The following is a 27,668-nucleotide window of genomic DNA, read 5'->3' as shown; positions in this document are numbered from 1 at the left end:
TGGTAAGTCAGGAGTAAAGGCAAGTTGGGAAATTGCAGTGGGTTTGGGCTTTCATACTGACTAGCAAGAGCAATGCTCCTTTGGCCTGTTGCCGTTTGGACGTGTTTCTCCAACGGGACTCGATGCAGCAGCTTCCCCCCCTCCCACTGCGCTTTGTCACCGCTGTGTTGGCAGCAGGGAATACAGTGATGTCAAACCATCAGTAGCCTGAGGAGCTGTGTATGTCCCTTGTACGCTGCATGGCTGCTGTCCCAGAGGGCGGCAATCCCCTTCCTATTACACCATAGGTACTCCAGGGGAGCCGTGAATTGGTTTATGAATTCACATTATGAAGGTTCACACTTTGCATTCATTGCCTGTGTCATATACAGCTAGATTGGTGTTTTATGGAGCTGGATTAGAGAGAAACATCCCTGAACTGCTTTTTGATGCTGATCTAGACTGTTGGTCTTCTCTATCTCTCCCCCACCCCCTCATATACACACACACCCATTATGGATTAACATGTCTGCCTCTTCCCTAGGAAGTACAGCACTTAATCCCAGATTCCTTGCATGCATGTGATGCATTAGGGGACATTACACGTGGAGGAGGAGGGGGTAGTAGGGTAGGGGAGCCCTTCTAAGCAGTGCAGGGTCAGCCCTGCCTGGAGTTAGACGTACCAGATCAGCAAATCCAGATGTGTGTGGACATAAGGGAGGAATGATCCAGAATGTAGACCAATGTTCCCCGTAATTTGGGCGCTTGAGTGCCTGCCCAGGAGCTGCCCAGAAGATTGGCAGAGCACTCACAGCCGGCAGCATGTGTTTCCACTGGTGGTGCACATCAACACATGGCTTGGGGCACATCATACATTTTATTCCGCACATGGATGAAAAACATTAGAGGGAACATTGATGTTGATGCTCTCCCATAGTCCGAATTCAATGAAGAAACGTCCTGTCCACCTCTAAGCTCTAATGCTTTTTAAATTGTGGTGGCTGCTGTGAATGAGCCTGGCTACAGTACTAGCTGAAGATGTGACTTTCTGTGGTACAGAGGGCTTGCAAATTATTCTTTGAAGCTCCAGGATGTGGCCATTACCTGGAAAGGACCTCCCCTTCCCTCCCAAAAGCCCCTTACATGACACAAAAATAAATAAATAACGATAGCACTGTCCTCTCCCAGGCTTGGGGAGCTGCATTCATGATTGTCGACTTGATGAAATCCCCCTGGATGTAATGAGCTGATTTTCTGCTGTTAATATTGCATCTGCTGATGAAGGATTCGTTAGGATAATGGAACGGAGCTAAAATATAAATGACTCGCTGTCAAGAAGCAGCTTTTGCTTGTGTTCTCCTGACAGTTCTCCGTGGCAGGGGGGTTGTGGGGAGGGGGGGAGGGGGGGAGGGCAGGGGGCTGGTCCTGCAAGGGGGAGGAGGGCACATGTCTGGGTGTCTGCCTTGGGAAGTGACTTAATTGGGAACCTGGGAGATCAGGGCATATGCCCGGGCTAGGCTATAGCCCATGTCACTGCATGGGTTGAAGGAGAATTGGCTGAATCAAATACTGCATGAGAAAAGGATTTAGCTTATCACTGTTCTTTTATTTGGCAGTGAGCTTATCTGATCCGTATACAGGGCTCCCACAAGTAAACAGCCTGCTAATAAAAGTTACCTCTTTGGTATCTCTTGGGACTATTACTGGGATGATGGAAAAAGCACTTAAAGGAGATTATTTGCGTTTTTGTTCCATGTAATTTTTGTGATTGAAATTTTCATGCTTTGCAAAGTTGCCAATTGCATTCCTAAAGAGCTGAAAATAGGAATTTTTGCACATTTTTACATGAAAATCCATCTTCTCCAGAGTGACTTTTAGAAATGCAAAATCCTGCTTTGGCTGGGGAACAAGATTGTTTTGATGAAAGTGTTTCCATTGTCACTCAACAGCATTCATAATATTTGATCAGAAAATCTCAAGATTTTTGCTTTCTTTTTTTAAAAATACGTTTGTTTTCATGAGTACAGAATAAAATAGAAACATCTCCTAATATGGAGAAATTTTAATTTCATTGGGAGTGTTTTGGTCAGCTTTAGCTAACATTGATTTGTTTGGGCTTGTGTGTATGTGAGAGAGAGAACGTGAGAGCGACTGAGTGAGTGAAAGGTTTGTTTTAAAACTTGTGGGAAAAAGGCTTAAAACTGTTTTCAGGTGTCCTGGTATCATGGACTGTTCGGCATTAAACTAAGCACAGGGTTGTCAACTATCAAGATTTTATTATGAACTTCATGGTATTTGCTGTTTTTCTTCAAGCCCCACTTCCAGGAGTCAAGTGACTATTTAAGAATCTCAGCTTCCTTTTTAAAAAAAGTTTCTAGTCCTTGTGGCTCTGAAAAAATGTGTACCTCTGATGGCCCAAAGCTCTGAAGGAGAATTAAAAGAACTCAGCATTTACTATTATATTTTTTTAAATTCTCATGATTTTTAAACCAGTCTCATAATTTTGGGGACCTGATTCATGATGCTTGAATGCTTGGAATTGGCAATACTAAATGTGCTGCATTTCATTAGGCACATGGTCTGTCTTTGATGGTTGAGATACAACAAATCCTGCATCTTGGCAGGAGATTAGACTATATGACCCTTATGGTCCTTCTAACCCTATGATTCTATCATACTGTTCTATGCGGAATCGGGCCCGTGCAGTCTATAAAACTTCTGTGCAGCTTTTCAAATGCTACCTCCATCCTGGAAGACCCTGACTTGTGCCTGAGAGCACACCAGCTTCTCTTCCTGTTACAGCGCTCAAGCTGCTCTTCTAGCTGAAAACACTTGTTTAACTCAGTCACTCTTTGCAAAAGACCATGGATTGACATAACCTGAGGTGGGGGCGGAGAGAAGATGACTGATAAATACAGGTGTTCAGAAAACTCTGCATTGAAACACTTAGCAGAAAAAAAGCAATTTTTTCTCATAAAAATGTCAGGTTTTGACAAATACAGAACCCAGATATTTTGGGGTTTTGGTTACCACAAAAAATCAAAGAAAAATATTAACTGAAACTTTACAAAAGCATTATTATTAAATGTTTTTATAGGATAAAAGTATTTTTTCAACACGGGGACTTGAACTAGTTCTGCAAACTAAATAAATTATGGAGTTTGTTTGCCCTGTAATCAGACATCTGGGCCTTTAAACTTCTTAGATGGGGGAGGGGGAAGAGAGGCATGTGTGTGAGAGAAAATTATGTTTTATAGGGCTAAGTCTGCTATCATTAAATTGAGTAGAAATATTTCCATTGATGTCAGCAGGGCCGGATTATCAGAGCCAAGGGCTACTTTGTACATGAGTTTGAGGTTATGCGTATGTGTTGGACTGGGGGGGCGGGTGTCAGTGGACATGTGCCCTTATTTGTGTACAAATATCAAAGTGCATTCTAGAACATGGTGGTAGGGTTCACAAGGACAGCTAGTGTGCAGCTGGCTAGGGCACTGTGGATTCACCCCAATCTTGCTGCATGCCAAGTGTTGCCAAATCCATGTGGACAAGCGCTTAGCTGCCTGTGCGTGAGTGTTGTCCAAGAGAGGGTATGTCTTCTGTGCAGGTGGCAGTGTTGTCCAAGTGACTGTTGATAACTCTCCCAGATTCGACGCATGCTCTCCGGTCATTTCACACCCTTCCATCTCCCACTAAAATACTGCCACACCATCCTACCCACAACCTGACATTTGTGTACTCGGTGAACTCTGGAGTTCTTCGTTCCACCTGATCCCACCCAGTCGTGCGGCAAACAATCCAACAGCAGCCTGGTTCCCAAGAGAGGGGAGGAGGAAGGGGGCTCTGGAACTCCAAATGCCTTTATCAGAAAAAGGACCTCATGGGATTCTCCCTCCCTGCCTTCCATGTCACTTGGGCTCAGTTTACCAGTCGTATGGTGCCAGCCCCATCTGAGCTCTGCAAGCCCAGCTGTGCCACTCTGTGTCTCACACCACCAACCACAGCAAGGCTCTGCAACGGCAAGTTGGTTGGTGCTTCGAGGCAGGATGTGATCCAACTCTTGTTCCAGTAACTGCCTTGTCTGTCCGTGGCTGATGGCATTGAGTGTCAGGGAATCCAGCAGCTGTGGCTGGTGCGGCAGGGGAGCATTTCCTTGTTCCTTTGGGGGCCATAACAACACTTTATAAAGCATCCCAGGCTCAGATAAGCCAATCCCAACAGATATTAGAGCATCAGGTGCAGTTGCCAAGTCCAGCCCTGCTTATCCCTTGGAGAGGGAAGAATGCTTTGCATCTTTGGAGGCTGGGGCTAAAAAACAGAGATTCCACCCTTCTTCGCTCCCTTCAAACACCTATGCCTGTGGTGTGGCAGCAGAAGTTTATGGCAAACGTAGGTGTTGCCAGTCTAGGTCAGACCTTTGGTCCTTGGATCGTGTCCAGTGACCTGCCTCAAGGGGTGCAACCCTTTCCCCCCATGTGGACCAAGCCAGCTGTGCAGTGCAAAAGGCAGGAGGGAGGATTCCATGCACAGGGGCCAGTTTGTTCCTCAGTTTGCCACACTCTCCCTCCCTCACCAGCCTCAGAAGTGAACAGAGGGACGCCTGCCTCTGGAATGTGCATATGGCTGGCAGATTTGCATTGGGGAGTCCAGATTTTCCACCATTCAGTCCCCTAGTCTGGACTTTCCAAGCAGGCGAGCTGGAAGGGAGCTTGTGTCTGAGGTTGGATTTGTTTTCTGACTGTTGGTCTTGGCATTGCCAATCCCAAGCCTCCATAGATCATGGTAGGCTCCTGAAAACCATGATATAGGCATAAAAATCACGAGAGTGTAAAAAACCATGTTGGATTATTTTTTCTTTGTTTGCTGGGTTTTGCGCTTTTAAGATTCCCAGTTTCCAGCTGTCTTCAGCATCAAGGAGGGCTTGAAACTGTTTTTTTAAAATGAAAAGCGAGTTGAGATTCTCTTGTAACCCATGGAGATTTAAAAAAAAAAACAAAAAAACCTAACAAATATTGTGAGACTTTCTGTAAAATCCCTGGAGTTGGCAACACTCTGACCCAGTCAGTCTAGATTTGTGTTTGATTCAGGTTTGCACAGGCAGATGTCAGCGTGAAGCAGACCCAAGAAGCCCTTCTAAGATTAGACAGAGAGAGGGCTCAGCAGGGCAGAAGTGGCTGGTTGAGACTTGAACACCCCACCCCATTGGTCTGAAACGGAGTTCTAAAATCAAGTTGTACTCATCTCTACTATGGCAACATGGCCATGGAGACTATGGGCCCTGTTGTGCAGTGCTCCATCTTTGGCAGAGGGGTGGCTGGGAGAAATGGAGAGTGGAATCTGCAGAGGAAACCTGAGAGAAAGGGAGAAAGAGAGAGACTGGAGTTTGGAGGAGACACGTGGGGGCTGCAGGAAGTCAGCCTGCGCAGTGAGATCACTGTGCTAACAAAGAGACCCAAAGCAGAATTGATTTCTTCTGGGCATTTTCTGAGGAGTTTCTATATTGGCCACTTAAAGCAAAGGACCAGATCCTGAGCAGATGTAAATCATCACAGCCCTGTCAAAGTCATTGGCCTATGCTGAGTTACACCAGTCCTTCTGCAATCAATGAGGCTGTGCCAATTTACACCAGCTGGGAATCTGGCTTCATGTTGGTAAAAAAAAATCTTTGTAAGAAACCCAACCATGAGCAAATTCTGACCCCATTTTGCTGACACATGGGCTACTGCGCTTGGCAAATGGATTCTGTAGGCTTGGGTGGATCCTCTATCTTTGGGCTGCTGCGATTATCCCCACTGTCCCAGCAGCCAGCTTAAAAAACCCAGCAGCCTTCCAAAACCCTCCAGGCCTGTGTCCAAATCCTCCCAAACTCACAACAAGCCTTTCACCTCTTCCCACCCAACCCCTCACCTGGAATGAGTGGTGTGTGTATGTGCACTGTGTTATTTTTCCTGGGCTTCCCTGTCTCCTCCCTATCTTAATCACTGTTGTGTTAAAAGTTTCATGCTTCCTTTGACCTTTCTTTTTTGGCTTGGTTATGCTGTTTAGTTGCTTCTGACACTCATCTCCTGGTGCTATTGCCAAGGAAACCCAGCACATTGGCCTCCCCCCCACACTTGTCCCTTTCTATTTTTTTCTTTCCTTTTTTTTTTTTTGTCTTTTAACATGGTTTTCTTAAAAAGTTTTTTAATCAATCAAATTTGAGGCAGAAAATAGGCTTGGTCACGCCTGGTCCTTGGGTCGTGTGACACTCACTCAGGATCCTGACAGCTCCTCAAAAGGGGGACTTGGGACGGAGTAGGGGAGAACAGCATGTTTCTCCAGGAAAGGGCCCGTTTCCATGACGCTGCCCCTCTCCCCCGCCATCCGCTGGGCTGACACGGACTTGAGGCATTTCAAAAGGCCGGAGCTGGGGAGTGTGCGAGGAAAGGAAACAAAATAGAATTGGGGTGGAGGTGGCGGTGGGGAGTCAGGGGGGGCGTGTTGGCGGCATTGACAGCTGCCTGGGTTCTTTGCCGCACTGGCTCATTGGGGAGCCAGCGGGATCGACAGTAATTTAGTCAGGCCGAGCGGGGCCTGCGAGAGCCCTGTCCAAATCCGCATAATCAGGGGCTTTTCATAAATGTCCCATTTTTCATCCCCCTCTGAGGCATTTGCTCCAGAAGAGCCAGTAACCCTGCCACGGATGAAAAAAGGGGATTAGACAGAGCTACTGGGTCCTGGTACACGCTCCCCCACGCGGCTTTCTCCTGCCTGCCACCCTTCACACGAGTTGCACCCACTCTTCCCAGAGTCTCGCTGACAGCATTGTAACTATCTAGGCAGCCAATGACTGCTCAGCCCCAGGAAGCGAGCAGCAGCATCCAGCTGGTGAGTGCCGATCCATGGGCTTCCCCGGAGTTATGCCAGCTTACACCAACTGAGTATCTGGCCCTCTGGATTTATCCTTTCTTCTCTAACAAACTGTCTGATCTGATCTGTCCCAACCCATCTCAATAGTGCTCCCTCTTTCCCCTCTGCTTTCCATTTCCCCCTCTGTCTGTAACAGCACCAGCTCCCCCTTCCCACCTTGCATCTCTGTTAGTCCCATTGACCCCACCCAGAAGTGGGTGCTGGCTATATCAGGGTCCACCCTGACTCTTCTCATTTATTGTCTGCCAACTGTCTCCCCCAACCTCACTTCCTTCCCCACTTCCTTTCCCATTATCTTCCTTTCCTCCCTACCCTTTTGTTACCTCTGTTCCCTCTCATGGCTTTATAATTAATAATCAGTTTTAAAAGGTTTGCTTAGTCAGTTTAACAGCAAATTAGCAAGAGCCCACAGGAGCCAACCCATGCCCACCCATACCCTGTTGGGAGGCTATGGGGTTTTGCAGATGCTGGGGGGCTAGGAGAAGAGAGTTCCCTCACCGACTTCCTCTTTATGCCTGACTCTCTCCCTTCCACTCCCATTATGCTTGGCCAACGTGGTGGGACTTTGGAATGTGCATTTCCTAGCCCATGTTTGTGGCCTTTCCTTGATGATGAAATGGATGCAGAGAGCCAGGATTGATTGTTAGGGCCATTATCTTTGCTTTCCATGCTCTCTCTTGTGTGGACCTGGCCCCCGGAGAGAAGGCCAGGAGTCATCTAGATAACCAGAGCATTGCTAGGGGTGCCAGGGATCACTGGCATCCCTGCTAGCACCTCATGGCAGACTTGTCTTCCTTCCCTTCCCCGCTGGTGGGGCATCCAGTTGCTCAACAGGTTTCAGCAAAGAAAAGAGGTGGGAGATGACTGGGATTTCTCAGTACCCTCCTTTATAGGGGTGCTTGTTGCATGCCAAATGGAGATTCTTTGGGACAGTGAGGGAGCACCTTCTTCCCAGCTCCCCAGAGGGCGAGACGGGGGAGGAGTGTGCAGGAGAGACTGGGGAAGGGGACTCTATGTTTTCTGTGATTCCTTTCCTTTCCTTTCCTTTCCTTTCCTTTCCTTTCCTTTCCTTTCCTTTCCTTTCCTTTCCTTTCCTTTCCTTTCCTTTCCTTTCCTTTCCACTGCTCCTATTTTTCATGAGAGAGAAACTGCAGGTTTCTCCCAGGGCTGGGTAGAGCATTTGGTCCCCTGCTGCTCCCCGCCAGAGGCAGGAGGAGAGGAGTGGAGAGAACAAGCCCAGGAAAGGAGCTTTACCTAGATTGTGGGCTGGAGAATGGGACACCTTGTTTTGCTGCTGGCCAGCCAGGTTTGGAGAGCAGGGCTCTGCCCTTTACAGGGGGCTGGGGAAGGAGGGGATTGAGAGCTGGCTAACAAGTCTGAGGACTGTAGCTGCCGCTGCCGTGGGGGAAACAGGAAGCCAAAATGAGTTTCCCTTCCGCATCTTCCCGTTCAGCCTATTTGTCTTGTTCTGACAAAGCCAGGATCAATAGGAGTGGGGAACTGGATGTAATTACAAGAGGCAGAGGCAGAGCTTTGGGCTGGAGGCCTGGTGGTGTCTTCTCTCTCTCCTGGGCTCTGGCTTGCTCTCTGTGCCATGCCTTGCTCCTCACCTTGCCACACCAGCCTCTCCCATGGCTCCTGCAGGCCACTGCAGGAAAGGGGACTGTTGTCCCATGCTGCTGTCTGCCCCCTTGTGGCTGGGCTGGGCGCTCCTCCCGGCACCTGGAGGCAGGGCTTGGTGCTCATGCTAGTGTTTAGGGTGGGGCGGGGCTCCTCCCTCTTTATTGGCCTTGGTTTTATTCTGAAACACGTTTTTAGCAGCTGATGAGATTGCTGCCCATGCCCCTCGACCGAGGGTAACCCTTCCTGGCTGGAGCTGTACGGCTTTCTTGTGCGCGCAAGCTCTTTTGTGTGTGTGTTGAGCCGTGTCAGACCGGAGAGAGCCCAGGACACTTCTTGCAAGTGAGTCCTGGGCTTTCTCAGTTGCCCCAGCTTTGCATTGCCGCTCTTGGACCCGTTAAGCCCTACTAGCTCCAGGTTTATATCTGCGCATTTTTTTCATCCCCCGCGAGCATCTGTTAAACTGAAGACAGGAGAGTTGATGCCCACGTCGTGCAGGAACTGGGTGCCTGCTACATAGAAAACACAAACTGGTACAATGTCAAGAGCCTTCTTATTGGCCGGTACACCTCAGTGTGGACACAGCTGTGACTGGTGTGACAAATGCCAGGATGGGACACCTTACTATGGCCTGGCCTCTACCCCCCAAGTGCCCTTCTGCATTTGTTTCTATTGGTTTTAGAGCTCACAACACTGAGAGGCTGTTCGCTCAAGAGCAGACAGGGGCGGTGCAGGTGCCTCCCAGTGCCCCTCATCTTGGACCTCCAGCATTTTGTTCCTCCTGTCCGACTTGTCCCTTGGCACCTCTGGCTCCGCTCATGCTGCCCTAGCCCTGCATTTCCACACAAATCCAGCCAGTCGTGTCCTTTAGCCCCCTGGCCTAGGCGAACCCAAGGCTCCCATCACTGCTGCCAGTCTTCTTACATCCTGAGCTGTTATCCTAGCCTTGGGCCGCTCCAAAGCAAGGTCTCTGTTAATTAAGAGGGTTTTTTTCCCCTTTTGAGAGTGACATGGAGAAGTGTCCAGTAGAGGCTGGGTTGAGACCTCCCAGCTCATCTCATTTGTGGCCTTGGCTGGCTAATTCTCACTGTGGTATCCCTGCCACACACAAATATCCATGGGGAGAACATTCATTCTGAAAAGCTGGAGGAAGTGAATGTCTAGTGCAGAGGGGCCAGAAAAACTTGTACAGCAGGGCTGCTGAGAGCCATTGAACCAAACTGTAAACTCTGTATAGGAGGGAAACCACTTCAACCCAGGGCATGTGTCTGTTCCCCCAGCAGCCCTCGGTCCATCACCTGTGGTCTGAGGAACCCATAAGTTCCCTTTGACGTCTTCAGATGTATGCTGCACTCTGCTAGTATTTTGGGTTGCATCACCTTCGTCCAACCTCTTTGCAGCTCTGGTGGTGAGCTGGGAGGTCTCAACCCAGCTTCTAGTGGACACTTCTCCACGTCACACACAAAAGGGGGAAAAAACCTCTTAATTAACGGAGTCCTTGCTTTGAGTTGGAAGAATGGGGACTGGTCCATTTGTGGGTTGGGAAATGGGCCTTTCGTTCCAACAGAACTGGTTGAAACCCAGCTCAAGCTCACTGCCGTCTGACAGCCATTCATGGGGCTGTGCGGAGGAATAATCACGCTTCATTGTTCCTCTGCAAGTACTTGATCCCGTCCAGACATGTGTCCACATCCCAGAACTCGCTGCAGTGCTCGCTGCTCAGCTGGCCCACTCGTTGGCTGTCTCGGAAGAGAGCTCCAGGGCTGAGTGGCCGCGGATAATGAACTCCTTTTACCGTGTGTGTATGGGGAGCTCTCGGCAGGGTTTGCTCTGTCGCTCACCAAGCTGTAACTTGCCTATAGATTTGTGTTGGTTTAGATTGCAGTGGTACCCGAAGCATGCCAGGCACTGGACAACCCTAAGGAAGGCACAGCCTCTGCCCCAGAGAGCAGATAATTTGCCCTCTCCTGGGCTGCCAACCTGACCCTTTCGCCAGCAAGCCATCTCACCTAAAGAGAAGGGCATGTGCATATGGAAATGCTGTCCCTTCCACTACAGTCCTGGGGACTCTGCACCAGTCACACTAGCTCTTGGCACTCACATAGCCCCTTTCAGCCTAGGATCACCAACTGCTTCACCAAAGTGGGGGGTGCTAGAGTGGGGAAAAGGGCTCATCTGAAAGGAACCCAGGTGCCGCAGTGGGAGAGTAGACTCCCCTAGAGTCCTGACCTGCTCAGACCCTACTACCCATCACTATGCTGCCTGCACCACAAAACCTGAAAAGTTTTGCAGCACGCTGTCTCCTGCTGCGCCTGCAGGTTTGCTCAGCTGCTGACAGGAGACCTTCCTACCCTCTCCCCGCTCAACACGCACAATCCGTCTGCCTGGCTCAGCCTGTGCGCTGTTCCTTTAAGATGAGTGCGCCGTGGGAATTGCGCGCCGGTGCCAGCTTTCATTCCAAGCGCCTCTCTCGCTTCCCCCCTTCAGAAAGTTTCCTGCCCAATTGTTATGTGCGATCCGATCTGAAAGTTGCTCTCTAAGCTTCTTGTCACATTTTGACTTAATGAAGTGCAACTGGAGTGGGAATTGGGGTTCATCACGCCAGTCTCGCTGCGCTCCCTTGTTGTCAGAAAACAGGGGCGGTTGGGGACTGTAATGCAACGCTGCAAGTCGTTATCATTCCGGTCAGTCTGTTTAACACAAAATTAAACAAAGAACTAATTAGTGCCTCATGAATTAATAAATGCGCAGTTGCTGGGTAGGAAGGGGAGGAAGGAAAAAAGGTTGTTGAAGGAAAGATACTGAAAAAGTCGAATTAGATTGTTGTATCGGGGGAAGGGGGGAAAATCTGAGTCCACTTTGGCAAACAGTTTGGGATTCATTGGTTTTCCCCACACACGCTCTTTCCCCCACTTGTCCACTCCAAAGCCGAGCTGTGCAGCTGGGCACGAGGGATGTCCGGATTGCTCCATGATGAGTCCTGTAAACCAGGGCTGAGCCAGAGGTGGGTAGCCAGGTATAAATATTTATACTGAGAGGACTTTGCTGCCCAGCTGTGGGAGCTGCTGGAGATGCAGGCTGAAAGCCCCTCCTTCAAAAGGAGACAGACAGGATAGTGTGTGCATGGGGGGGGGGGGCGCCAAGTGATTCTTTCTGCTCACCTGGAAGCTTTGGAGTCTCCGGTGCCAATGTGTCCTGGAGCCCAGCTGCTCTGAAGTGGTTCTAAGCCACCCCCAAGAACTCCCCCTCCCTTTGGGTGACCAGATAGCAAGGACAAAAAAATCAGGACGGAAGTGGGGGGAAAGAGTCATCGATATAAGACAAAACCCCAAATATTGGGACTGTCCCTATAACATCGGGACGTCTGGTCACCCTCCTCTCCTTCAGCTCTGTTTCCTCAGTTCTTGTTCTCTCAGACTTAGAACAGAGAGAAATGGGTGGGAGGGATCAGAGTGAGTGGGGCTAGAAATGGGGAGAGGCCAGGAGAGTGAAAAGGTAGAGCCAGGGAAAGGAGAGGTGAGGGAAAGTTGTGTAGGTGGGGAGGGGCAGGCCAAGGAAGCCTGAAGGCCACACAGGCAGGCCACAGGGAGCGTGTTTTATTTGAGAATTTGAGCCGTCCACAATAACAGAATTTAATCCCAGATTAAACATGCCCCAGAAGCACCCCCGGTCCTTGTACTGAACCCCCTCCCTGCAGCAGTGAATAGGCATAGGGGGCCGAGGAATGGGGAGCGGAAGAGCCAGGGATTGGGGTCCCTCTCAGATCCCCTGGCCATGTCTGGCGGTGCCCTGCCCCGCAGGTGGTGTACTGCTGAGCGGGCTGTGCTCTGGCGCATTGTCAGGCTGGGAAGTCAGGCAGAGCTGGGGGAGGGAAGAGTCCATCCTTAAGAGGACATGTCAAGTACAATTAGCATTATCTGTCTAAATATGTACTGGGAACACAGAATACAAGAGGAGGCCTGGCTGGCTTTAATGGAGACATATGCAAGGTCATATTGCCTCATACAATCCCCCAATCTGATTTGGGGATTACACATTCTAAGTAAATTGGCGTTATTCCTCTTGCATCACTGATAAGCCGAGGCCGAAATAAGGGGGAAAAAACAATTAAAAACCCAAACCCAACAATTGGCCACGCATGGGGAGGTAGAGGCAGGGAGAGTAACAAACAGAGAGGCCAGGGTGGGAGCGCGAGAACAAAAAGGAGAGAATCAACGGGAGGAAAAAGTGAGTTGGAGAGAGATGGGCTGGGTGAGAGGCAGCGGAGGAGGAAGAGTGAGTCCAGGTGGGGAGCTGTCCGTCCCTGCTGCTGTCAGAGAAGGCAGCAGTGTCCCCAGCCTCGTTAGCATGGGGTTTGATTGAGGAGGAAGGGGCTGGAATGGTTATGTATCTTCCTCACACAAGAGGCTCTTTTCACTCTGCGTCCATCCATCCATCTGGGATTTCTCCCTGCCTCCTTCCCACTCTGGTTCCCTGCCAAAGCCAGGCATCTCTCTTTGGCATGGGGAGTGTGAGCAACAGGAGGAGGTTGTCTGATTGCAGAGAGCACAGGGCCCCAGAACACAAGCAGCCAATTCCTGCAGGGCTGGCAGGACATCCCAGAGCTGAGACACGGGTCGTGAGAGCATGCGGCTTTGTAAGGAAGGAGCAGTGTGGGCTAGTGATTAGAGCAAGGCTTTTTGGGAGTCAGGATTCCTGGGCTCTGCCACTAACTCTGGCCCTGGACTCGGGCAGGTCGCTTTCACTACACGCGCCCTGCAGGCCCAGCTGTAAAGTGGGGCACCAGCTACCTCTCCAGGGGCTGTGCAGAAAGACTTGTCCGTGGGTGGGAAGTGATTTGCCATCCTCAGATGAAAGGGGCCGTATCCACAGACATAATCCCCTCATTCCACTCAGGCTCCCTGAGCCCCCCATCTCCTCGAGAGAAGACCTCGTGTCTGGCTGCTTTCTGAGCTGTCAGCTTCTTCCCCCGCTCTTCTCCCACTGTGGCTGTGCAGGATAAGTCCCCTCCAGAAGTCTCACAGCGCAACTTTTATGCTCTGTCACATTTTTGGAACATATGGTTTTAAATAATTCAATTTTACTTTTCATGTGTTTAGCTGGGACTTTTTTTTTTCCTTGTCCCTTTCTGCCCCATTCTCTGCTTTTTCCCAATACCAACAGCCGGCAGATGAATGGTTAGGGAGCACTGGGCCATTGCAACCCTGTACTGCATCCCTCGTGGCTTGCATCATGTCTGTATGCCAGGGAGGTCAGAGTTCCCCCGATCACCGTGGCACTGCCACAGTACTCCCGAACCTCTGGGGAAAGCAGAGAGTCAGGAGGGCTAATGGGAGGAGCATGGGGTGGGGGGCACAATCGGATGCTGATGAGGCATGGAAGTGGAGGAAGGATCAGGAGAATGTGGGTGAGACATGGAGGAAAGGGAAAGGGATCAGGAGAGTGGGAGGGGCATGGCAATGGAGGAGGGGTCAAGAGAGAGTGGGAGGAACATGAGGGTAGAGGAAGAGTCAGGAGAGAGTGAGGGGGCAGTCAGATGGAGGCCAGCAGGCTTATACAAGATCTGTAGTGTGCATGTGCGAAATAAGCAGCAGAAAATGAATTCCTAGACAATAAAGGGTGTTAATAGTTCACAGGTACACGGTCCCTGGTCCCTATCAGTGAAGCAGGACCCAGGCAAACCCTTCCCTATAGAGGGTGCCATCTACCCACTTAACTGTCCCCATCCCAGCCCTGTAGGTAGTACCCTATCCCAGAGCTCCCTAGAGCTGTAGTTCTCAACCAAGGGAACAGAGAAGTCTTCTGGGAGGGCACATCGACTTGTCACGATATTGGCCTAATTTTACAAAAGGCTTCATAAAAAGCACAAGCAAAGTCCGTTCAAACTAAAATTTCATACAGTGATTTGTTTCTACTGCTCTGTATACTGTACACTGAAATGTAAGTACAATATTTATATTCTAGTTGATTTATTTTATAATTATATGCTAAAATGAGACTATCAGCAGGGTTTCAGTAACAGCATGGTGCGACCCTTGTATTTTTATGTCTGATTTTATAAGCAAGCCATTTTCCAGTGAGGTGAAACTTAGGGGTACGTGAGACAAATCAGACTCCTGAAAGAGGTACATTTGTCTGGAAAGGTTACGAGTCTCTCCTCTGGAGCTCCAAAGCAGGAGAACTGTGTATCTCCCAAGCACCATGGCACAAAAGCCTCGTTGCAGTGCACAGTGTAGCCGAAAGTAGAGCAGGGCTGGTTTGTGGCCAGACAAATCCCGTAGGCCCTAAGCCTGCCCTTTTTGTAGTTGGTCAAACCCCCTGCTCTGTCACGGAGAGAATGAGAAAGTGACCTAAGCATCCTGTGTATCCTGGCTTCCTGGATCAGGTGGCACTGGGGCATTAACCTTCTTCCCTCTCTTTCCTCCTCAGGATGAAGTGACTTTACAGCTACAAAAAAGGCAAGAACAAGGCCTTGAAATCTCCGAAAGGTAGGAGAGACATCCAGGCTGCAATGGGTATGTCTCCAGGCCCTCCTGGTTCTCTTTATCTCTGCGTGTCTCACAATCTGTGGCCTCGTCTTTGTGGCCTTGTCTGCACTGGGGCTAGAACTGGGGAGTCTGAACTGGCATTAGCAATAGAGGGAGAGATTAACTGGGAGGGTCTAGTGCAGACATGTCCTGTGTGTCTCTAACCCCGTGTCTTTGTGTTTGTGTCCGTGTCTATTGGTTCCTGATCCTGCCTCTCCATGGGGTCTCTCTTGGTCACCTCTCTGCCTTCCTGGGCAGAGCAGGCTGTGCCTCTTAGCCCCTGGGCTGGCCTGGCAGGAGATGGACGAGGGCTTTCTTCTTTCTTTGTGTCTGAGTCTCCATCTCTGGTTATTCTGGAGAATTGACTTGGACTCAGAGGCAAGCTGAAATAGTGATGTCCGTGCTCAGCCCTAATGGGGACAGAGACTTGTAGCTCAGAAAACAGCGGCATGGCTCTGATGTGGCAGGGCATGGGTCTGTCAGTGTTCCCCACTGCAACCTGTGCTGCTTCTGACCCTCTCCTCACGGGTCCCATTTCCAGGTGTGCACTTCCCCTCCTGAGGCATTACCAAGGTACTGAATCTTTCTCCACCTGTCAGGCACTCAGGGCGCTCAGTGGTCTGGCTCAGTGTGACCTCCCATCACTTGGGCACCATTGCACTAGTAGGAATCCTTTGGAGATGTCCGTGCTTGCTGAGAATCCTGTTTGCAGCTTGGCAGGGGGTGTTTGCAGTGATGTACTGGAGTGCTTTGCGGAGAAGGTGCCGAGAGAGCTGTGGGATCAAAGAGTTAGGGGGAGGGTAGAGTTTGTCTTATCTGGGGAGCACTAGAATTAGATCTGAGGTTCCAGGACGGCATCTGTGCTGCAATAAATGACCCTTGGCACAGCCACAGCTGCTCCAAGTGAGCTGCTTTGGGCTCCTGGGTGCCACCAGTGGAGTAGTGGCAGTATGACAAGGGGAGCAGCATGTACCTTAAGGTCAAGAGCATTAGAGCAGCGTTCCCTTTAAGCTGATCGCATGTACGGCCGCTCAGGACAGATTCACATGCCACCCACAGTTCAGCAGAGCGCCCACAGGTAGATTTTTTGTTTCTACTTGTGGTGCACATTCACACGTGTCTCAGTGCACATAAAATTTATTCTGCATGTGGAAAAATCCACACACGGGTGGAAAAGATTAGAGGGAACACTGCACTGGAGGCCTGTGGGTTGCAGGTAACTTTCCTCCTGCTTTGACCACCATTTCAACCAAACACATGGGCGAGCCTAGGAGAGTGTGAAGGATGGACAGACAGACATTAGTCCGCCCCCACAGTGACGGTGTCAAACCCACCTGTGCTGCTAGGGTTGCCCAGAAGAGATGCTCTCGCTAGTTAGCCTCAATGAAGCACGTCTGCCTTGAGGAAGCGAAGGCCAAACGTAGGCCTTGTCCCCTGCCTCCCAGCGTGTGGAACCCAATGGCAGACAGGCCATCGCCCCCTAGATGCAGGGGTTTAACCCCCTTGCCCAAAGGGCTAGGAGCGGGGAGGCTGCTGAATGAATCCCGTTGCTAACAGGGAAACACAGTGGAGTGACCTGAGCATAGAACTGGGAGCCAGGAGCCCCGCACATCTGTTCCCCACTCTGGCATTGGCTCCTTTTCAGCTTTTCAGCATCTCCTCACCTCTATGCTGCTCCTCCCCTCCCAGCTTGGTTGTCTAGTTCTCATGTCAAACCCACCTGGGATCTGTGGATTCAGGCCACGCAGCATCAGCAGGGCTTGTGATCTCCACCTGGGCAACACTGGAGGAGCCCCCAGGCCAGGCTGTGTCAGAGGGGCCCCTGGACTGGGCCCAGCAGTGTCAGAGGTGACCGGTGGAAGGCCAGTGTTATGTAAATATTTCTGCTGTAACATGGCAGGAGTGAATGGCCCTGTGTGTCCATCCATCATTGCTGGGGAACAGAAGGCTCCCTGGGAGCACGGGGGGCGGGCGGCGCGGGGGACGCAGACACAGGCAGCATGTGCCCTACTCATAAACTGTTTGTTTTCTTTTTGTCTCTCTCATTTCGGGGCACCCCGCTGGGAACGACTCTCTGTTTTGTCCTCGCAACCTCTCTCCCCTGCCTGCTCAGTCCTCACTTTTTCTCTCCCCCCTCACCCAAAAAAATGCCCCGTTCACATTGCGGCTTCTTTCTCTGACTTCAAAGGCTCCCCATCATTGTTTGGGATCTGCAGGCAGTGGCCCTGAAAACGTGATCACAGCCGGGCGCAGTGTAGGTCACTACTGAGCACCATGCTCCGAGTGCTGAAAGGAACAGGCAGATTCTTCCCTTTTCATGCTTCACAACCCTGGTTACAGCTCTCTCCCTCGCTGTGCTCCCTCTTCTTGCTCTTTTCTCATCCCTTTCTTCTCCCTCTCAGTCCCTCACTTCTTCCTGGCCGCTTTTTCCTTTGCTCTCATTCTGTCCTGCCTTCACTGTTGCCAGTCTTGAGTTCTTTTCCCTTCCCCTTTTGTTTCTCACTCTTTTCTCTGGCAGTTTTGTGTTTTCTCGCTCTCTCTTTCGTCCTCTAGTTCTTTCCTTCTCACTCTTTTCTCTTCTTCACTCCTTCCATTTTCTCCCTCTCAGCACTCCCTCAAAAAAGAGGCCAGGTTGGGTTTTCTCAGGGGCAGTGCAGTTGTTCAGAGAGGTGCTTTCTCCCATGGCCACCAGGTTTGTATAATTTGTGGTGGTGCCCAGAACAGGTCTAAGCAGAACCAGCCCATCTATAGGATGGACCAGGGCAAGTGTCCCAGGCCCTGTGCTCTGGGGAGCCCTGTGCTTCCGTGGGACATGGGGTCCAGGGTGGCCTGGGGGCCTAGCAGGGGGGCTGGCACAGGCAGCAGTGAGTGACCTGACCCCAGCCTACCCCGCTCTGCTCTGCTCTGCTCTGCTAGCTCCCAGTGTTGCTCAGGGGAAGAGTAGATACCAGAAAGAGGCCTGGCGGGGATAGGGACTGGGGAAAGGGTGGAGTGGAGTGGAGAGGGGTTGGCTGGGGCCAGGTTGCTCCTTGCTGCTGGTACCAGGCATCCCCACTAACTTCTCAGGTTGCCCTGGCCCCTGTCCCCCTAAAGTGCAGTGACCCCAAAGTGTGGGGCCTGAATATATAAGCCCAGACATTAGTGGAACCAGGCCCATGTTCCCAAATTTTGGTGGAGCACAGGGCACCATGGGCCCATGTAACTCACCACCCATACCCACTTCTGTTTCATAGCAGGTTGAGTTTGACACTTGGCTGGGTTTTGGTCTCATTTGTTATGCACTGACTTGCTGAGGACATGTAAGCGCTGGATTAGTCTAGACCAGCCTCTAGCCCTACCTCCCTAGCAAGGCTCTTGCTTTTTGCCTTTGTCCAGAGCTGTCCTGTTACTCTGTGGGCTGCGAGGATCTTGTCTGGGAAGGGACTCTAGATCCATCGCTCTCACACTGCTAGCTTCTAGGCCCATATACTGGACCTGTCTGGTATGCCCTGATTAGGATTAACACTGAAACAGAATGCACCAACCCCAGGCCTCTGTGTTGACACAGTTCTTACAGAAATGGAAAACAGGCAGGAGTTCACCAAAAAGCCCCATGCAGTGTAGTATTTGGGTAGGGGACAGAGGTACCTGGCTGAGATACCCGGGGCTTCAGCAGGGTAAAATTAGGCTGGGGTTTTGAGCAGAAATCTTGGTTCATTTTTTCAATGCACTTTGGACAGAGATCACTTTGTTGCAATGAAACTTGTGCTCAGTTCGGCTCAGAACCAGCTGCTGTGGAGAGCAATGGTTTGGGCTGTGAACTGGCCTCCGGCAGCTTCCCCCGGATTTCCCAGTGACTCTGCATTTTCCTGCCTGGGGCTATCACTTGCACCTAGCTCAGGCTCCCGCTGCCTTCTCCTGGAGGCCCCTGGACTGAGAGCTTAGGTTCCCTCCTGTCCCTTGGGATTTGAAACCTCAGTGCTTGTGCCTTTGCGAGGCTGCTTTAAGAGCGCGGAACCCACCAGCAATTGTCTCTGGCTAAATAGGGATATTAAGGGACATTGCGGCAGGGGTTATGGCGTCATAATTTGTCCTAACGAGCTGGTGTCACGTTCTCCCAGGCCCAGCCGTGCCGAGAGCGAGAGCGGTGGCAGGACATGGCTGAACTTGCCGACCTGCCAGGCCAGGTTAATGAAGTGCCGCTTTGCTGGGGGGTCAGAGAGCAGGAGCCGGGCCACCCTTCCCTCTCCAACCCGGGGCAGCCAGTGGGAGGGCTGTGGGCTCTTTATTTAGCTGAGGCCCCTGGGGCTGGAACCCCCAACGTACTCGGGAATGGCTTGCCTCCGCTGTGCAGGAGCAGCGGCATGCCATGTTGCGAGGCTGGCACCTCCAAGCCGTGCAGGGCTGCAGCATGCTCCCTCGGGAGACACCTCCCCCACACTTGCCCCAGCCAGAAAGGGCTTGCTCTGCGCTCCCAGGGCAGACCCAGCACTGCCTGTTTGTTGAGGGTGACAGCACTAGAGAGGGAAGCCCTTGACTCTCAGAGATGCAGAGACTCCCAAGCCATTAGGATTATCCAGCCCAGGCTCCTGCAGAGCCAGCCACAGAGATCAACACACTGCCAACTTTTCCAGCGAGGAGGGGACTGGTGTGAACTAGTTTCCAGGCAGCTAGAGCCACTGGGGCAGCCCGTCTGCTGCCAAGGATAGGCACTGTGCTCAGATACAGATGGATAGAGATGCAGCTCTTCCTTGAGTCCTCCCCTTCTCTGTCCCTCACTCTCCTTTTCCTGCTCTTCTTCTCTTCCTGTCTCCTTCTCTTCCCTCCATGGCAGCCTTGTGCCCGAGCCACTATTCACTTACATCCCTGCCAGCTGACCATGGTCAGATAGCATGGACCTAGCAAGGATTTTACTGATGCCCCGGTCAGATGTGTTATGGAATATGCTGTTCCCAGGTATGGCCAGTGCCCATGCTAGATCTCCACACCCTGTGCCCCTGACCCTGCGTGGAAGCACCCTGGGGTAGGGCCCAGCTTGCTTTTCTGTTTGGATAGCACCTGGCACCTTGTGGACATCATCAGAAACAACTAATATATGGCAAGTTTCAGAGGGATAGCTGGGTTAGTCAATTTCAGCAAAAACAAGATGGCCATCGGCTTTGTTATTATACCTGAGCTTATCGGTTAATCCAAACAACTACACATGTCCCCCCACCTTGCTGCCCTTGTATCAGGGAGGTGGGAGCCAGTCTGCACAGGCAGCTGATTTTTAAACCGCCTCCCCTCGCAGACTGGCTCTGCCTGCCACCCTGCACTGCCGCCTCTGATACAGGCACTGTGATACAGAGGCAGCAGCGCGGGATAGCAGGGGGCTTCCCAGGAGTGGGGCCGGGAGCTGGGAGCTCACTGGCTGCCGGCCCCACCCCCGGGAGTATTTTAGCAACTGTGTAACTACTAAAAATTGCTGAGGCTACTCAATTACTAAAATACATGACATCGAACATCCCTCATTTCTTCAGCTGTGAAAAGAAAAGAAAAAAGAAAGGGGTACAGAGATGGGAGTGTGACATTTCTTTTCTTTCCCTTCGAGCCTCTGAAGAAGTGAGCTATATCTCATAAAAGCTTATGCCCTAATACATTTGTGAGTCTTTAAAGTGCCACAGGATTCCTTGTTCTGTTTGTTTGTTTGTTTGTTTGTTTGTTTGTTTGTTTGTTTGTTTGTTTGAATGTATAGTAGTGACAGCAAACTGGGGAGAATCCTCTAGCCCAGGCTGGCATGGTAGTAGCAGACTCGCTGGGTCCTTGACCCCCTCATATTGCAGGACAAGTCACAGACTGAGCCTCCTCTCCTCCGACTCACAGCCCTCCATACACAAGACCAGTCCCATGGGCCTGCCTCCTTCCCCCTTCTTCCCCTTTCTCTTTGCTTTTCTCTCAGTCTCCGTCTCCTTTCCTCTCTCTCCCTTTCATCTACTCAAAAGGCTTTACTTTACTTCCTTGTCACCCTAATTGATTGCATTAACCTTTCAGCGTATTGGATTTCCCCAGCACCGTGCAGAGAGTGCTGTGCAATATGCTTATAATCTGGGCTGTAACGGACAGGGAGCAGTCAACAAGCCCCTTCTCCAACAGGTTCCACTGGCAACTTGTTCTCCAGGCAAAATGTCGATGGGGCCACCCCTCCCCTACCCAGCACAGCAGCTCACCAAAGCCCAGAATGTTCGCATTGCAGCCAGCATGATGGGGGAGAAATTACCTGGGTGTCCTGCCTTCCCCCGTTCTCTCCCTATGCACATTGAATTCTTCACTCCCTTTCCAGTCTCCTTCCCATGCCCTACAGAATATTGGCCTAGGGAAGCAGAGCTCTTCCGATTCTGCACAGGGCTAGCCTGAATCCTGCCCTTGTTGTTTTCTTGTGCCTCAGTGTCTCTCCCTCTTGCCATGCCCCTGAGGGTATGTCTACACTACAAAGTTAATTTGAACTAACAGCTGTTAGTTTGAATTAACTTTCATAGCGTCTATATATACAAATCGCTAGTTCGAACTTAATTCGAACTAGCGGAGCACTTAATTCGAACTAGTAAACCTCATTCTATGAGGACTAATGCTTAGTTCGAATTAAGTAGTTTGAATTAAGGGCTGTGTAGCCACTTAATTTGAACTAGTTGGCGGCTAGCCCTTCCCAGCTTGCCCTGGTGGCCACTCTGGGCACAACCAGGGAAACTCTTCTGCCCCCCTCCCGGCCCTGGAGCCCTTGAAGGAGCACGGGCTAGCTACGGTGCTTGTGCCAGTTGCAAGCCTGCCAGCACCCAGCCAGCATACCCTGCACCTGGCACAAGATGAGCCAGCCACCCGCTGCCACCCAGCCCTCCTCCTCTTCCCGGGACCAGGCTGGTGACTCACAGGAGCCTGCCCAGGGCTGCAAGAGGTGGGAGCCCGCCTGGTCTAGTGTGGAGATCGTGGACCTCATCAAGGTTTGGGGGGAGGCCTCCAACATCCACAACCTCTGCACTAGGCACAGGATGGCTGCCAGCCTGACCACCAAAGGCCACATGCGAACCCAGGAGCAGGTTTGCATGAAAATCAAGATGATCCAGTGAGACCCCCAACCCTGAGCCCTGAGCTTAGAACATAAGAACAGAAGAATGGCCATACTGGGTCAGACCAAAGGTCCATTTAGCCTAGTAGCCTGTCTGCCGACAGCGGCCAACACCAGGTACCCCGGAGGGGATGGACCGAAGACAATGACCAAGCGATTTGTCTCGTGCCATCCATCTCCAGCCTTCCACAAACAGAGGCCAGGGACACCATTCCTACCCCCCTGGCTAATAGCACTCCATGGACCCAACCTCCATGAATTTATCTAACTTCTCTTTAAACTCTGTTCTAGTTCTAGCCTTCACAGCCTCCTGTGGCAAGGAGTTCCACAGGTTGACTATGTGCTGTGTGAAGAAGAACTTTTGCTTATTAGTTTTAAACCTGCTGTTCATTCATTTCATTTGGTGTCCTCTAGTCCTTCTATTATGGGAACTAATGAAGAACTTTTCTTTATTCACCCTCTCCACACCACTTATGCTTTTATAGACCTCTATCATATCCCCCCTCTGTCTCCTCTTTTCTAAGCTGAAAAGTCCCAGTCTCTTTAGCCTCTCTTCATATGGGACCTGTTCCAAACCCCTAATCATTGTAGTTGCCCTTTTCTGAACCCTTTCCAAGGCCAAAATATCTTTTTTGAGGTGAGGAGACCACATCTGTACATGGTACTGAAGATATGGCGTACCATAGTTTTATACTTCTCCTTCTCCTTCTTCCCCTGGCTTCCCCCTTCCAGCTCCTTCCTCCCAGGTTTCTCCCTCTCCTCTCCCACCCTCTCTCTTCCCCTCTCCCACCTCCTTTTCCCAGTCTCCCCAGAGGTTGATCCCCCCCCTCAGTTTTGTTAAATTAAGAGAGTTTCTATTTTTGAACACACGTGTCCTTCATTTTTTACATCAGGAAGGGGGGCTAGGGAGGGGTAAGTGGAGGGAGGTGAGGGAGGAATGGGGCATGAGCCCCGGATGGGGAGGACTGGGGTGGCTCTGCAGGCTCCTCGGGGTGGAAGCTCTCCTGCAGGGCCTCCTGGAACCTGACAGCCCCCCAATTGACCCTCTCAGATGGCAGCCTGCGGCAAGTGCAGCCGGGCTGATGGCCGAGTGCTGTGATGTGCTGAGTGTGAGCACTCAGGGCACTCCAAGACAGGACTGCTTTGCTGTCCCTCATCGAGGTAGACAAGCAAGCGGGGAACCCTGAGAACTGTCTGTCCGGGGGTGGGGTGGGGTCCCTTTAAGCACAGCCCTTGGCTAGCCTGAGGCAGCAGCTCCACGCTCTAAGTCCTAACCTGATGCCCTGACGGCACAGGTTCCGGCCAGCCTTAACTTTGGTTCAGGGTCCACTCAATGTGGACATGCTATTTCAAATTAGCAAAATGCTAATTCGAATTAGTTTTTAGGTCTAGATGCACTAATTCGAATGAGCTTAGTTCGAATGAACTAATTCGAATTAAGTTAGTTCGAATTAGTGCTGTAGTGTAGACATACCCTTAGAGAGATGCTGCCCACTAGTTTACTACAGGCCCTTCATTGAAATGTTGTTTCGAAAGGGAGGGGGCAACAATACCTCTTCTGGAATCTCTGTGCGTTTTCATAGAGCCATGCAGGGCTGGCGAGCTAGCAGGGGGCGAGGGCTATGACCAGTCTGGGAGTTGAGGGAGCGGGTTTTAGCACAGGCTCTGCCGCTAGTTCGGGACAAGTCACTTTGCCTCTCTGTGCCCTGCCCCCCGCCATAGCCCGGAGCTGTGATATTTACTCCCTTGGTGAAGTGCTTTGCACGGTGCGCGCTCGGTCTCGTTACTGCTGAGGAGGGAATGTGGAAGTGACTGTAAACAGGCAGCAGGGCTGAGCAGCCAAGTTTCATTGCCCAAGCGGCTTGAGGTGCAGATGGAAACCCGTGAGATCACTGGGGAGAGGTGCATGGGCCTGTCCAATGGCTGGCATCCACATCTGCCTGGAGACTGCTGGGGATGGGCGATGCTCTCAGTCCTTTTAATGTTTTAAAGAGCGAAAAAAGAAACAATAGCTTTGTTTTGCTCTTGCCCATGTCCCCTTTCAAGGGCCAGTTTATCCCCTCCCCTCTCAGACTAGACCTCAGATCAGCAAAGCACTTAAGCATGTGCTTAACTTTCAGCACCTGCTTAAACGCCATCCAAGCCACAGGGATGTGTTGCGGTGCTGTACTGGACTGGGGTTCTGGGCAGGTCCAAAGCCTGCTCGAGAAGCGTCTTTGCATTACATGACTGTACGGAATCTAGCACAGTGTAGGCCTAATCCATGGCTGGGGTCCATAGGAGACACGGTGAGTGAGGTTGTATATTTTATTGGAGCAACTTCCGTTAGTGAGAGAGACACTCGTTAGAGCTTACAAAGAGCCCTTCTGCAGGTCCCTCAGCACTCGGTGTAATTAATGAAGAATCATAGTGGAAGGACTCCCATTGACTTCAGTGGACTTTGGGTGCAGGTCCCAGATGCTGCAATAATGGGACAGTTACTGACACCTGTGTGGGGGTGGCCCCACTTCCCTTGGGTGATAACTCGTGTGTTACTGGCCAGTCTGCAAGGGGAGAAAGGAAAGGTATGTAGAATCAGGTGGTTTGTGTTGTGTTCCCAAGATCGGTCTGTTACTGGCAGGGGCAAAGCGAGCATGAAGCAGAGGGAGAAGAAACTTTATTCAAGACAGTCGTCCCCACAAGTTAGCAATCAAGAGAGGATATTAAGGGGAGGGGACTTTTATTTTAGGGGAAATAAAGAAGAGAAAGGAGACAAGACGCAAAGGAGGAGAAAATGCAACAATGAGAGAGCAGCAGCAAGCACCTCCTAAATGGAAGAGTAAACAGGCACTGGGAGGCATTAACTTAATTGATTGTTCTGCAACAGGCTGAACGCTGTGTTATTCTGTCGCCGTGGCAACAACCCAAAAAAATTGTCAGCCTGTTTGGATGAAGTGAAGCGAAACATTCTCTAATTTGCGGTGATCCTGGTGTTTGTTTTCCTTCCGAAGGGGCGGGGATCCATTGATCTATTGTTTGCACAAAGCTCTTTCTTTTATGGAGATTGGGGGAGAGGGGAGGGCCAGGGACGTTTCCCCCATGCACCCTCCTTTCATCCAGAGAGCTGGGAGGTGAAGGGAGACTTTTTCCTGCTGTATTTTAACTCTACTCGTGAGAACCATAGCTATATATTCCCTGGGATGTGTTGTTCCCGGCCCCATGGATCCAACTAAAACACCTGTGAGAGCCACCTTTTGTGCTAAGGAGAAATCTCAGGGGAGTGGGAACTTTTGGGTTTCTTTCCCTATTCTCTTCATGTTGCTATACTGTGGCCATCACCATGGCCTCTGAGCTTGGGCTAGGACGGAAGTGCTGGTGGGCTCCATCATTCCTGGCAGAGGGAGGCTGGACTGAGATCTTTGTCAAGTTGTCCAGTGCTTTCAGGAATATTCCTGGACTCCTTTCCGGGTGGTAGCCCCTGAAGCTAGGCCAGGACGTCTAAACATGCCTCTGGGGCAACGGACTCCTCCCCAATCTCTGGCCGCTTGCACAGGTCCTGAGCATGAATGTGCGCGCACCTGTGCATGTAGCAGAGAGGAGAGGGTAAGTTGTGGTCTCAGCATGTTTGCTGCAAGATTATAGCTCTGACACTTTTCAGCGCCTTACACTCTAGAGCAGGTAGCTAGATAGGTGTGTGGCATCCCGTCACCCACAGAAAAGCAGCCACCCCTGGGCTGGAGGGTGTGCCTGCAGCCTGCAGCAGCCCCACGTCACTGCATAGGGTGGGAAATGGAGGTGTCTAGCTGAGGGCACAGCCGGGGCTTGCTGTAGGCAGAAAGGGTACAATCAGCATAAGAGGGATCTGGCCTGGGCCCCAGGAAGAATAGCCTGACTCTGAAAAGGTGCCAGAGTCTCTTTAGTCCACTGTATAGCCTCATCAGGTGTCTTCCACAGTGCAGTCCCCTGGGTCATGCAGGAATTCCTAGGAATGACACTCGCAGCCAGCTGCTGAGAGAAGGGGAAGCCCAACAGACCCAGGAGCCTGCCTGAATTGGGAGGGGAGAGTAGACAGGGTTGCACTGCTGGGTGGGGAGGGACAGAGGTCGCTCTGTGCCAGTGGAAGAGGGTACATACAGAGGTGGCTCTGAGCTGGGGGAAGGGCCGAAGTGGCTCTGTGCTGGTAGAGAGGGGTGTGGGCAGAAGTGACTGTGCTGATGGGGAGTGTACAGGTAGAGGTGGCTCGTTGCTGGTAGATGGGGGTGTAAGCAGAAGTGACTGTGCTGATAGAGGGGGGGTGTAGGCAGAAATGACTGTGCTGGTAGAGAGGGGTGCAGGCAGAGGTGGCTCTGTGCTAAGAGAGGGGGATGCAATCAGAGTGGTTCTGTGCCAAAGATGGGGGGAATGGGCAGAGGTGACTCCATGCCATTAGGACAGGGATGGGGCCAGACCATTAGTCTTTGCTGCCCATGGCACAGAGCAGTTTTCCTCTCCATCAGGTAGAGTTTGTGTGTGGCTGCTCCTCTGCCCATTGCTCCATCAGACACTGGGGGTGGGGGAGGGATTCTTGTCCCTGTATAGCCCATGCAGCCCCTGTTATTCCCCAGTGGTGCCAGCACCGTCCACAGCAGGGCCCGGTCTGTTTTCCTGGAGCTCCCAGGGAGGGCTTGGTCCCCACCCCCTTCATGATTTGAGGATAAGCTGTGTAATATTAGTGTCAGCAGATCGAGAGGGCTGCTTGGGTCTGAAGGGAGGCTATGGTGTACTCGGGGGTCTCCCTCATCGCTCTCTGTTGCCCTGTTTCTTCTCTCTTCATCTTTCTTTTTCCTTCTCTCTTTCCTCTCTTTGTTCTCACTTGTTTCCACGGCAGTTGTGTATGGCCTGTAGCTGTAGCTCACTGGTGTGAGATACTCCTCCGTGTGTCTCTTGGTCAGAGGTGTGGGGCAGAGGGGCAGGCCTAGGGAGGAGGGCTGCATGTCTTGAAGGCAGAGCTGCCAGTGAGAGTTTGGTGGCTACTGGCGTCAGAAGAAACTAATAACCCTGTAACTGGTATGAAGGTGAATTCACGGTCTAGTGAGCACTGAAAATACGGGAGGGTTCTGAGACAGGCGGAGTGTGGAGGGGGATTACAATGCACTCATGGCTCGAGGGAGCACTGCCTCTCCAGTGAGAGGCAGGGAAGCCAGGAGCAGAAGACCAAGACATGCCAATCAGCATCTGGGTACTACCCTTTAGTGTGGGCTGGCTGGACAGGAAGGATGCTTGTTCACTTAAGAAGCACCATCTCAGAAATGCGTACACGCAATTGTGTAGCTACGCACATGGAGAGTTAGGCATACACAGCTGGACCTGTGTGGGGGTGGACCTCACTCACCGCGTCTCCTATGGACCCCAGCCATGGATTAGGCCTACACTGTGCTAGATTCCGTACAGTCATGTAATGCAAAGACGCTTCTTGAGCAGGCTTTGGACCTGCCCAGAACCCCAGTCCAGTACAGCACCGCAAAACATCCCTGTGGCTTGGATGGCGTTTAAGCAGGTGCTGAAAGTTAAGCACATGCCCCAATCATACCCCACACCTA

At 51.3% G+C, this 27,668-nt stretch overlaps 1 protein-coding gene across 3 annotated transcripts in view; it reads left to right on the top strand.

Annotated features, from left to right (window-relative positions):
- CASZ1 (castor zinc finger 1) overlaps nt 1–27,668 on the top strand; it is a 273,367-nt gene that overhangs the window by 106,863 nt on the left and 138,836 nt on the right. For 2 of the 3 annotated variants that reach the window (XM_075906425.2, XM_075906426.2), the window contains exon 3: nt 14,935–15,020. In XM_075906425.2, the coding sequence (XP_075762540.2) occupies nt 15,017–15,020 (4 nt within the window). In that variant the 5' untranslated portion in view covers nt 14,935–15,016. The remainder of the gene's footprint in view (nt 1–14,934; nt 15,021–27,668) is intronic. The other variant, XM_075906429.2, reaches the window with a different exon arrangement.

Source organism: Pelodiscus sinensis, chromosome 24 (assembly GCF_052426305.1).
Source record: "Pelodiscus sinensis isolate ZL-2025 chromosome 24, ASM5242630v1, whole genome shotgun sequence".
Classification (NCBI taxonomy): Eukaryota; Metazoa; Chordata; order Testudines; family Trionychidae; genus Pelodiscus; species Pelodiscus sinensis.
This window is presented reverse-complemented; position numbering and strand designations above follow the sequence as displayed.